Source organism: Micromesistius poutassou, assembly GCF_964030765.1.
Source record: "Micromesistius poutassou genome assembly, chromosome: 20".
Lineage (NCBI taxonomy): Eukaryota > Metazoa > Chordata > Actinopteri > Gadiformes > Gadidae > Micromesistius > Micromesistius poutassou.
In genome coordinates, this window is record NC_140290.1 from 13,186,048 (window position 1) to 13,199,558 (window position 13,511).

The 13,511-nt window shown below is 46.7% G+C and overlaps 1 protein-coding gene across 1 annotated transcript in view; it reads right to left on the reverse strand.

Annotated features, from left to right (window-relative positions):
- The window catches only part of vps50 (VPS50 EARP/GARPII complex subunit), a 102,576-nt gene that overhangs the window by 81,132 nt on the left and 7,933 nt on the right, over positions 1-13,511 (reverse strand). Inside the window, exons 3-5 of the mRNA XM_084484927.1 lie at positions 12,240-12,362; positions 10,845-10,916; positions 5,026-5,079 (exon numbers count right to left, since the gene is read on the reverse strand). Of these exons, the coding sequence (XP_084341053.1) occupies positions 5,026-5,079; positions 10,845-10,916; positions 12,240-12,362 (249 nt within the window). The remainder of the gene's footprint in view (positions 1-5,025; positions 5,080-10,844; positions 10,917-12,239; positions 12,363-13,511) is intronic.

A 13,511-nucleotide genomic window follows, 5' to 3' on the forward strand; every position in this document is an offset into this window, starting at 1 on the left:
CCCACTGGGGCCCAACCGCTATCAAATTGAACCAGTATGCAATTTAAGACTCTTTTGATAAACGCATCCCCCAAATGTCATAAATATGAATATTGTATAAGCTGAAGGTTTGTGTGTGCTACTGCCGGAAAGAGGGATTTAACGAATGACGGATAGCAGTCGAAAAACACATCTTGAGCGCCACTGCACACAAATAATCCGCTGTGCACAATGCCACACACACACACACACACACACACACACACACACACACACACACACACACACACACACACACACACACACACACACACACACACACACACACACACACACACACAGCATGTGCATTAACAACATTCTCTTAGCATTGCCCCCCTGCTGAGGAAACTTCAGAATGATGAACACAGTCGTTCCTGACGCATTAGCGTTTTACCCAGGCAAATCTTTTCCTATATCTAACGTCTATGTCTAAGATTTGCAAACGTTGCGTCACAAAGATACACCAGGCTCCTGGTGTGGCCCTGTGTAGCCCTGTGCAGCCGCAAATCAACAGGCTTATATTCACTTAGTTCTTGTTTTGATGTGCCAGCTGTACCGCCTGAGGTCAGCACACGCTCCTCTCTTAAAAAACATTTCCGGGCATGTTATGTTGATGCTGTTGGAGCAACAAACAAAAGACCCCCGTCCTCGTAATACTGTCATATCTTAGACAGCTGTGTGGTCAAAGTATACGAGCCGCGGCAATCGCTGTGCACCCATGTTTACACGGGCATGAACGGGGCCATTGATAGGTGACGAGCACATGAAGGGGGCCTTTGAAAAGGAATCTCGCCTCATGATCTAAACCGCCTAATTACGCGGGTTACTGGATTCCCGGGAGCCGCTTGAAGAGGGACGACTCAACAGACGGGGCATTAATCCGAGGCTGTGCTCCGCGAGCGTTTGTCATTCTAGTTTGGGGTCTGAGTGTCAAATAAGGAAAGGTTTGATGATATCGCCGCGTTCCGAGAACAACCTTGGAGGGGATGGGTCTCGAGACTAAGGGATGACTTTGGAAGAAGTCATTTGTGTTTAGGGAAAATTCGTGAGAAAGAAAGCATTTTCATTTGAATGTTTATTATCCCCAATTGGTTAGCAATTTTTCCGATGACAGACTCGTTTTTACATGTACTGGTACACTGTACTCACATTGGGTCAATATATGGTTTTAGGGTTAGGTAGCAGTTTGCCATTTAGGGTTGGGTTTTGGTTTAAAGGGTTTGGGTTTAGGGTTTGATTATTCAAACAAGGTGAGAGCTCCTGCTGTGCATGCTGGAAGGGACAGGATTCACTGCCACCAAGGAACCACTATACTCAAAGCTGAGCTTAAAGACCAGCCATCAGTGGACACCATGCACACGCCTCATCGGCTCTGCTCTGACACACATCCTTTCCACTGCTCCCTGGCTGAGCTTGGACCCAACGATCAATAGACCCGAGTGTCGATATACAACCACTGTGAACCCAACCAACCGACAACACAAGCACGGCGGGAGTAGACCCAACTACATTTTTAATCCTTGCCAAGGGTCAAGGGGACAGCAAAATAAGCAATAAGCAGAAAAAAAAAGAAATCTGTACAAAAGAGAAAATACTACATAAAAGCTTGAGGCACAATGAACTGGTCCCATGCTTTTTTAATGTGGGCCATTTGTCTTGTTTTGGTTTCCTCACAGGCGTGGCAACAAAATGGCTGTGCCCCTGCCTCCATGATCCATCACAACCCTAATCCTGCACACCACAGCATGTGTGCACATCAAGTTTAAAGAAGTAATCCACTACGGTTTGTGCGCACACGCACACACACACACACACACACACACACACACACACACACACACACACACACACACACACACACCTGCTTACATCAACTCTTAGCTGTCCTGTGTGTGACCTATGCTACAACAGCCGAACACTGACACACACACACACACACCTCAGAGAGTTCAGCTCTTGTTAGTGCAGAGAGAACAGTACGCAACCGGAGGGACCGGAAGAGGGAGGTTTAGCATGGAGGAAAATAAATGAGTTAAAAAGACATTGACGCATAGGTGCCCATGACTAAGGAAACATCCAGTACACATATACACACACACTGTGAAACAAACGCTAGCACCACTGAGGCGAAAGCACAGAGCAAAGAGAATGACTTCACATGTCCTTCTGAACACGTGAAGAGACAGGTCCAGGGCAGTGTGACGTGAAGGTCAGCAGAGAGGAGGCGATGTTGAGCCAGGTGGAGGTTTCTCTGTGCTGGGCTTCTCTATTCATGTATTCAGATCCAGTGGCACCCTGTGACCTTTCAGCACATTGACTATGCACTGGCCGCCTACTTCACATCCTCATCTTCCCCTCCACATTCTAACGATGTGGCTTTAGGGCATAGGGGCCAGCGGCATGTTAACAGCTATAGGGCTGATGATGTAGGGGGCCATGCTGCCACGTCAACCAGATGGAGCCGGTGCTTGCGTAAGGTTCTGGTTGAAACAGCCAATGCATTATTTTACCAAAGCGTCCCGCTTTAAGTCAGATGCTCCAAATCACTTAATGCCCGGCAGGCGCAGATGAGAACAGTGATTTCCCCCTCAGCGCATTACCAGACTTTATACGGTGCATGCCGCCTTCGTTCAAAGTCAATTCACCATCACTCTGGAGCTGGGAGAGTCGGGAGGCAGCACGTCTAATTGGGAGCCACAGCGGCCTCTGTAGAATAGAGGATACCAAATTCCTTTGGATTGGGAACCAAAGGGCAATCGAGAAGTGTTAGATAAAGGTCCTAAAAGGACAGGCCGCGGACCGTATGCCGTGCCACTTCAGATTAATAGACTAGCAGTCAGAGTTCATTAATTTCCACTCGTGTTGAGAGGAGCATTGGTGTTTTTTCAGAGCGCGCAGATTCCTTTCAAATGGTTATACCAGCGAAGGGCTCGGCCTCTGCTGTCTCGTCTGTTTACCGACCATCCTGTGGACAATCCTCAAGGTGTCCAATACACCCTGGTTAGGATAGATAAGGACGGAGGGGCAACATGAAGGTCACCTACTTAGTTTTATACGTTTTTGCACTCTGAGGTGGTGCAATCGTTCTTTGGGTAATTTGTTGAATATATATGGATATTGTTTTAAAGACGGCTATTTATTAAGTATATAAAAGGATAAATAGCAATGTGAATATGGTGCAAGAAGAAAATAATACAAATATTCTCGGGAATTGTAGCAGCTGCATGATCTTGGTCCAAATGCACAACCTTGACCCTTCCTTGACCCAACATTTCTCCAGCAGCAGCTCAAAGGGGGTTGAATCGTGGGGTTAAGGCTACCCTGGCCCCACGCTACAACACCCTCCACCCCCATCCCCAGACCAACAACCCTCTTCTGATAAGATTAAGACTTCATTCAACCCAAAGGAAATTTCAGAGCCAGCAGCTCTGCAATAGGCCAGCAGTAGGACAGTGTTGAGACGATGAAAATCTAAGTGACACAAGCACTAGAAATAAGAACAGCACTAAATACTAAAAGAACGTAAACGCACAGCAGATCCCATCATATATATTGCACTGGGGTAACGTATTGCACACATGATGGTGGTAGGCCCACTTTGGCACCGCTTCACGGCAGTGATGAGTTAAAAAGTGTAATGCTTCTCCTGTGGAGAAGTAGGGAGATCGGCTGGTGGTGCTTGCACTCCCCTAGGCCCCCCACTCAGTCACATGGTGAAGAAGCCATCCAAGGACTATAGGTCTTAACGTTGCACAGTTCAACAGTTCAGACCCTGGCCATCATGATGTCAGTGTCTACATGCACACTAAGTGAGCACTGGAGTCAGCAGAGGCATATATCGGTGCTTGTTCCATACAAGGGGGGTGATGGAATGCTGCTTTGGTGTGGAAAAATCAATGTTCTGCCACTTGTTTATTGACAGCAATTAGGGCTGCAACTTGTGGTTGCTTTGATGAGTTAATTTTTGCGGCGATGATGCAGTGGTCATCCCGAAGGGGACACCTGCACAGTCACCGAGTTTAGGCCACATGAACGCCGCGTGAATGCAGAATCTGGCAATTTAAATCCCCAGGAAAACCGATTAAAGTGAAGATCAAGTCACTTTAAGGCTAAAAGTAATGGTTGATAGTTCATCATTGGGAGGAGAATGAGCTCAATGTGAGACTTCTTGATTACAAGTTAAGGACAAATGCCAGACTTGTTGGCATTTTTATTGCATATTGACACTGGATATGGATATGGCATGAAAAGCTCTCTGACGATATTTCCAAGCATAAACATAAAAACATGACATCTCATAAATCAACCGTGTCGATGACTTAAACCCAATATGCATGCCTGGCCCCTGACACCAATGCCTCTGCGAGCAGTGAAGAAAGACTGAAAGAGAGCCGCACAAAAAGAGAGAAGCCTTCAAAACAACAAAGTTACCATCACTGCATGTTTGTACTTATCTGGTCGACAATCGTTGTGTTCAGTACACTTTCTGAAATTGTTTTTTGTGTCACTTACGGTCCTTAGAGTTGCAGAATGGAAATGGACCCAGGCAGGGCTGAATACAAAATAGACTGATAGAGCAGCCATGTAGGCACTCACGAGCCCGCACGCACACACATTTATCTCCCCCCAGACCAGCCAATGCTACACCACAGTCCGTAGAAAAGATATTTAGTGGCCCCGGCCTGAGTAGGGTCATTAATGACAACAACGATATCATTTTGCCTTTACCCTTGTGCGAACACACACACACACACACAAAAACACAGCCCACACATCCCATTTCCATGACGACAGCACTCTGACCTCATCTAATTCTCTGTCCTGAAACACAGAAACCCATTAAGTGAGGGCATGGGCAGAGCCACGGGTCTGCACACAGCCATATCACCGTGTGAGGGAGAGGTGCCGTACTTTGTTAAAAACAAACGGCCGCAGTAGCAAGGAGCACGTTGGTTGGAGGGAGAACCCAAAAGGTGTAAACTTTATTTTAAAAAAAATACAAACCTTGACGTATGCCGGTTGTTTCTCTAGGATGAGATCGGCAACTTTCTTGGACACCTGGAAGATGGAGAAAACAAGAGAGACGGTTAAAAGAAGGCGAGGGGCCCATTTGTTGAACTAAGGGGGCAACAAATGGGCCCTGTGGGGAACACAGGTAAACACAGACAAAATGTCACCCATTTATACTTGCTTTTACAACTTCAAAACACTGATACAGAGAAACTTAAAACCCTCGGATACAAAGACACTGTAAAAACCTCCGGATACAGAGACACCGTGGACCCTCTTCTTGTCTTTTCCGTTTGATTATCCTTTAAATGTTCCTCCAGTGAATAAGAGCTGCACTTTCTTTCAGTAAAACTGACCCTTGTTTTAACCCCATTGACTTTTCACTTTCCCAACCATCGATTTCAAAGCCTTTTCTGTGTTACTGTAGTCTCTGTCGAACCCATGGGACAATGTATCATTGTGCCATGTTTTACTTCAGTCAATGAATGAATCAAAAGTTTCCTGACGGTTAACCTTTCCACTGAAGCTGTGAAAAGAGTAGTCCAACAGTGCGATTGTGAAGGCGCACATTTCACTGTAAGGGGGAAAGGTTAACAGCAAAGTACACAAAAGGCCAGTGTAAAAAAAAAAAGGCCAAAATTAATAGAGGATGCCATCGAGGCAGTGCTGAGCAACCAATTAGGTCAAACAGTGGGCGGAGCTGCTGTTAATTCTCCACCATTTACTGCAAATCAACATCACACTGTTCCCGGAGAAGGCACCCATTACAGCTGGGCTCCTTTGGTGAAGCTGCAGCATTTTATGATTACAAAATATATAATTGCACAAAATACTGGGAAAAGCAAGGGCAAAGCATTTGGTTAATAGTTTATGTCTTATGCAGTGGGTCTTACATTTTCGGGATAAAATATTTTTGGCACGCTAAACCCCAACACGACCTCCTCCTCTCTCTAAGCAGCCATTGAATCGCTCTAGCTTAAAAAAGTGTGGATGTAAAACAATGTTGTCTTGCATAAATATATATTCATATTCAGCGCTGACTTTTGTGCCCCTTCATACATAAGAACAGAAAGACGGGAGAAGTATAGGGTTTTAATCATATTCCAAAGCACCTCATTTAGCCCGGCGTGTCTATCCTGTTTTAATGAGATTAAATGCAAATACCGAAAACATATAAAAACTCTTTGTGTCCGGGTAACTGACCTGTCTGGGGCAGATAAGGAAAGGCTTGTTAGTAGTCACTTGCAGCCGAAGCGCACATCATCTTATGCAAGAAACGTCACCAACTTTATCTCGCCACGGGAATGCCACACACACACACACACACACAGGCACACTCACACACACAAACATACACAGCTTGAATGAACTTCTGTTTGGAGACATGCATGCAGTGAGGATAAGAATTTCACTATGTAAAGCTGGGAGCAGATGGTGAAAGCAGTTTGCCAGAAAACACTGCTTATAATTCAATATATGTGTGCACTTATGAGTGTGCATGTGTGAGGGACTGAGCATGTGTGTCAGTATGTGTGTGGGTGTGTGTTGGTGTGATAGGGTTCACACAGCTAAAATGTGATGAAACAACAATGGAGGATTTCATATTCATCCCATCCTTGTGTGTTGGCTGGCTGACAAACTGTTATGTCTTTGCCCCACCTTACAACATAACTCAAAAACCAAACCGGTAGCGCCACCTGTTGGTAAAATTCAAGACCAAAGCAATGGAAGCAATGCTTCCTCGTCAGTAGGCTGGACAGTACACATAAATGGCCTCGGGTATCAAAGGAGCTGTATGGTCACAAAGACCCCTGCAGGTGATGTGTACATCATGTAGGAGTTACCCCCCCGAAATAAAACCAAGAAGCCAGGATGATTATTTCCATTACTCAGCTAATTAGTTTTCCATTAGTCAAATGGTTTCCATTAATCAACAGAAAGGAAGCAAAAAAGCTAAATGTATATATTATATTAATGTATTAACCAAGATAGTGTTTTACATTGAAAACACACTTCACCATTAACTCACTATATTGGCTGCAAGCAAGACAAACAACGCATTTAGCAAATGGTCAGAGCAATAAACCCTATGGACTGTTTGGCAAGTGCCTCCTCATTTGTTAATCGAGGGAGATGTTTGATTAGGAGACCGGTAACACATTGCCTAATTAAGAAATAAGATAAAAACATTGGCCTCATCCCAATGACCTATAAATTAATTTGTGGCAGAGGAAATTGGTTCATAAAACATTTAGTAATGAAGTAACAGTGGAAGTCTTTGAGATTGTTCTGTTTGTTAAATACTCAACCTGTCAAACTGATCTATAATGTTCATTCATTGTTGTACACACTGTCTTAATTCTTATTCACACAACACAAGACTGAGTGACTGAGTGAGTGTGCGAGTGTGTGAGTGAACGTGCGAGTGTGTGAGTGAACAAGCAAGTGAGTGAGGTAGTAAGTGTTTGAGTGAGGTAATGTTTGAGCGAGCATGCGACCAATATATACAGAGTACCACCATCATACCATCCACTGCACAAGACAGGAACTGGTTTAACAGCCAGACAAGGATCAGCAGTACGTTGGGTAAGCCTTGCAGCAGGCAATGTGAAGAGAAATATCATGTCAGATTTTTTTTTTTGGAAATGTTCCCCAGAAAATGGTTATAATCGCTACTATCAAAGCTATCAAAGAAAAGGTGCACAAATATCCTGCAACATAACCCAGTTCCAGCGGGATAGGGCAGCAGGGCAAAAAGTGTGTTCCACATTTCAGGGGACAACCAGCCGGCATTAATGTGAGGGGGAGCAGAAAGATGTTTTGATAATACTGGTTGGAATGTCAAGCCTGCCAGCATAGACAACAATGTAGGAGAAGTAGAACTGATTCGATTTGGATGTAAAAATATATTTTAAAAATATTTCATCGATTTCTGTAGAAAAGGCTAATAAAACGTGCCTGTTAAACAGCTCACAATGACGAAAATATAATTAAATGCGGGGGAAAACGAAAAGTACAAGCAAAAATACTATATGATACATTAATAAAAATAATTGACAATATCAGTGCATACGCACGGACTGACCAAAAATAAAAGCATCTGAAGACATGACAGAAACATGCTGGGTGTTAGTCTAGCTGTATTTAACTGTTTGAGTTTCAAACCTGCTGAGGATTACGATACATGCTGTGAGTCTACCCACCTACACTCCACAGGTGTCAAGCCTCTCTAATCTGTGTGTGTGTGTGTGTGTGTCTCTGCTCGCGTGTGTGCACCTGTGCACTTGTGCGCACCTGTGTGTGTGTGTGTGTGTGTGTGTGTGTGTGTGTGTGTGTGTGTGTGTGTGTGTGTGTGTGTGTGTGTGTGTGTGTGTGTGCCTGTGTGCGTGTCTGTACCTGTGTGTGTGCGCCTGTGTGTGTGTGTGTGTGTGTGTGTACGAATGTGTGTACGTGTGTGTGCGTATGCGTGTCTGCGGGAGCACATGCCTGTGTGTATCTGCACATGTGTGTGTGTGAGGGTGAAAGCATTGACACACATGAAAGGATGCAGGCTCCCCATGGCCCTACACGTCAATCACACAAACACAAAGGTACACACACATCGAAAACCTGAAAGTGTTCACCCGGGGGTCCCATAGACACGCAACAAGATGAGGCAATTAGCCAGATGACAGGCCAGTACCGGGACTATTCAGGGGTGCTAATTAGGCCGCCGGGGTGGCTGGAGAACGCAGCGTTCATGCCTCTCCTCCTTCCCCACCAGAGACAGCTCATGCCCCAGCCCCAGTGCAATGCCTCTGTGTGGTGCTGGGGGGCTGGGGTATGCTGCTGGTTCCTGCCATAAGCGTCATTCATTTATAGATACCTCTGGCAGGAATACCAGCGGGGCTGTCAGCGGTGTGGCCGACGGAGATAGGAGCATATCCACAAAGCCTTGCGCACGCATACATTACATATGTAGGAATGCGCAAACTGGGCTCACACAGCACAGCCAAAGATTGTTGGCGGGGCTCCACGTCGTTTCGAGAAGCCTTTGACGGTGTCGGGAGGAGCAGTGTGTGGGCAAGGCTTCACAGTGATAGTGACCTGATTATCACCCATCGCAAATGAGGGGGGCTCGAGCTTCACACATGGAGGTGTGTGTGTGTGTGTGTGTGTGTGTGTGTGTGTGTGTGTGTGTGTGTGTGTGTGTGTGTGTGTGTGTGTGTGTGTGTGTGTGTGTGTGTGTGTGTGTGTGTGTGTGTGTGTGACGGAGAGAGAGCGTGCAAGCGTGCGGGCAAGTGGGTGGACGTGTCCACTGATTCAGCCCACGGCACGCAGTTTGCCGCGTTGTCTGCAATTAGCTCGGGGTGTCCGTCTAGCTGTCCTTCAACGATCCCTTTAGGGTGACACGTTAAGACGCTTGGGGATGAATCAATTTACTATCAATTGAAAATGAAAGCCCTTCCATCAGGATTGATGAAACCTGTTCTCTCCCACGGCGCAACAACTTACTGGTCCGCCACCACCGCCTCTTTGAGTGAGAGTGGTGGGGATGGGGGTGGTCGGGGTAGGCGAGGAGGGAGGGGGACTTTGTTGAGGTAGAGGGAGTAAGATAAGACCGGCATGCCACAGAGCGCGGATAAAGAGGCAGATAAGCAGTGAGGCATGCATACATACATACATACATATATGTATATTCATGTGAGAGAGAGAGAGACAGACTGAGACAGAGAGAGAATTATTCCCTGGGATTGAGTGGGAGGATAAGAAAGAAAATATGGGCGTATAGGAAGATGAGAAGTGTGACAGGGGAGTGGAGCAGACGCTGAGAGCGTTACTAGGCATGGTGGGGGAATGGGAGGTTGAGGTAACAAAAAGCAGCAGCTCTCTCCAATGTCCTATCCATCAATTATTAATAGCACGGGTCGTGCTGCCAGGCTCTGAGGCCCAGTGGTTGTGGGCAGCCCACAGTATGATGTCCACTATGGAGCCACAGAGGGCCTCTTTCTCGTCCCTAAAGCCAGGCAACAGCAAAGGCGGGGGGGTTGGTGGGGGTTTTGGGTTTTAAATAAAGATGCCCTTCCACACAGTGGAACAGTGCGGTACTGGACGCATGGGAACCTATCGAGCAAGGCCCTTGACCCACCGGCAAGCCCGATGGTATGCACCATGCACAGCACCACACCATGCACCAAGGTTGGTGTGGTTAAGCCAAGTCAATTGAAGAGCCTTAAAATATCCGTGAACATTTAGTTATTCTTTCCTCTGACCCATTCTGCCTTAGAGCGTCTAGCGTGCGGCCGCGTGCCACGGATGTAGACATTGGCAATATGGCACTTTTGTCTCTTGGAATCAATGCTCTCATCAGTAGTTTGTGGACCACCTAACAATGAAATTGCCATAAAATGGTATTTTAATTATTCTTTTTTTTTTGCCCTTGTGGGGGCTTGGGTCAGGGGGGTGTCATAAAAATAATGGTGATAAAGGGCTATATGAATAAAATTGAATTTAATTGAATTTGGAAAATGTCTTAACACAAGGACCAAATGCCTATACTGCTATCGTTTACATCCATGCTTTTCATGCATTCATACATTCATGCATTATTGTTTATTGATGATATTGGTCGCCAGGAGAGGCAGTTACGATGGTTTGATCATCCAGACCGCTTTTTCCCTTTAACCAAACATAATCAAATGAATGATCCGGCGCCAACATGTGAACATCTAAGCACAACCTGGCGGCAATTCTGCACACCGTCCCTGGGTGACGTGGAGGTGAGAAAGTGTGTTTACGTGAGCGGAGCGGTGCAATGGGAGCAGGGAACTCACGGCGGCCTGTTGTCTCTTCAGCGTGTCTCTGTGATCCTCCAGCTCCTGCAGGTCCAGCTCAGGGGGAAGTTTCTGAAAAACACACGGATAGCATGTTATGTAAACGGCCACGCCGTGACGACATTGCATTGGTGGAACCCTCACACACACACACACACACACACACACACACACACACACACACACACACACACACACACACACACACACACACACACACACACACACACACACACACACACACACACACACACACAGAGAGCCTGAATGACTCAACCCAAAATTTCCAAGAAAGTTACAGCTTTAATGGGGTTTTCAAGAATAGTAGACTGAGACACAGCCCAAATATGGCATATTGAAGCATTCACTGATGATTCCGCCCAAAATTCTGAGACGGTTTGCCGTTTGAGATGATGCAGAAATAATAATGAGCAGCACCTAGTGTGTGACAGATATCACGATAGATAGTTGAGAAAATTGTGGAGACGGTCTCGCGGGCGGCATAAACGCAGTTCGTATTTCCTTTGAATAACAGCGTGAGCGCACCTCAATTTGAAAATCAAAAAGAAAAAAGGGAAAAAAAAAAGCCACACACGCTTTGATGCCTCATCAGTCAAATTAATCAACAACAAGGAGGAGGAGGACGACGTTATCAGGTGGAAAGTAAACAAACCCGCCCCGACGGTAGCGGGCTGGTGGAAACTTATTACCAGCCGCAGGGCCAAAGAATGATGGGTAATTACTTTCCCCTTGACTGAGAGACTCATTTCAGATGGCACGGTGATACCGGGATGAATCTAATGAATTTTCACACCGTTCTCCTGTCGGGCGGACGCAATCCATCAGGGCGGAAGTGGAGGCTACGCGCGAGGAAAGGCGTGCGCACGCATAGCGTCGGAGCATGTCATGAGAAGCCTCCCCAAACCCCACCCCGGGTAGGGCCATGGGTTTCGTAAGGTGCACCTCGATGCCTGGCCATCTGCGTTACGTTAACCGTGACATAAGTATTAATTCCGGTAGGCCTATTTGTTTGTTTTGTTGCCCCCCCTTGCCCACTTCCGACTGACCCCCTTCCTCATGAACACACACACACACACACACACACACACACACACACACACACACACACACACACACACACACACACACACACACACACACACACACACACACACACACAAAGTGATTATGTAGTATACAAGGCTTTTAGTTGAGCACTGCAGTCATCACTTTTGAGTCTGTAAAGATTAAAACCAAGCACCGCCCCGCAGCGTAATCAAATCAGGGCTGTGTTTGTGCTCGCCAAATTAAATTGTTTCGTGGAGAAAAAGGGTGGGAAGAAGAAAAAAGCAAAACACGACTAGAAAGTGGGTCTGAGGAGGCCCCTGCTCTCACCTCCAGCTCGTGCTTCACCATGTCGAAGGAGTCACAGGAGTAGTACACCTCGGCGATGCTCTCGATCATCTCCTGCTCCGCCTGGGGGTCGATGGGCTGCTCCCTCAGCTCCCGCAGCTCCTCCTGCAGGAGCAGCACAAGAGGAGGTGAGAGGAGATAGAGAGAGACGCGGACATGTGGGTCCCTGGGAGTTAGTGGGAGAACCCGGGAACACCATTAACAAGAAGACAAGACAAACCACCTTGATTCTCCTTGGCTGCCCCTCCCACCCGCATCGCTCACATACACAGATGCATTATGGGTAGGATGACGCACGGCGACGAACGACGGAGCCACCACGTCTCGCGTGTGGGAAAAACGTACTGAATTCCGTTTTTTTTATTTCGATTTTTGCTAGGCATTTAAAAGTACAAAAAACTCCAAGGAGTATCAAATATGCAATTGGAGGATAGCACTTAAAAGCATTACTTAAACACTCATTTCCAAAGTGGTCCTCGATGGAAACAAACGCAGGGAAACAAACAAATCGATAAGAAAAGTTTGTAAAAGAAAGTTAAAGGGTATGTTCTTGAGAAGTGCCAGAGAGACGGGGGGGGGGGGGGGTGGGGGGGGGGGGGGTAGAGAACAAGAGTATAACATAACAGAATTAGAGCGAGTGAACGAGAGGCTTCGGGGAGAGACGGCGAGAGAAACAAAGTGTTTGAATGAAAAAGAAATGTAATATAAAACCATTTAACAAGGGATTTAACAGCCAATTGCATCTTCTTTGCCCGATGCTTGTTGGGGGGTTAATCTGGGTGTTGGAGGAGATAAGCGTGGGGGGGAAAGGAGGGGGAGGGAAAAAAAAAGCAGTAGACGACAAGAGCAAGGAGAACTCTCTGGAACAACCCTGGGCAACATCAGAGAGTTATTGATCAGGGCCTAGATCCTTCCCAGGGGCCTCGCCGGTGCCACGGAGCTCTTCAAGATCAAGAGTTTCTAAACCCTGCAACCACCACCACCACCGCCGCCGCCGCCGCCACCGCCGCCACCCCCTCCATCCCACGCTCTTCCCACACATTGTTCCGGTGGAGCATAATGAAGCAGCAATATTTGGCCACATGTTGACAACACTGACTTAGCACTATACGCGGGCGCGCCGTCTCGGTGAGATGATTGATTCCACACAATTGCTGACCGAGTGCAACGAAAAGCGCAACGACAAAACAAAGCTGAGCGGGATCATGCAGGCCGTGAACACCAACAGCCACACCGACCAGCGCGGCTTGGGTT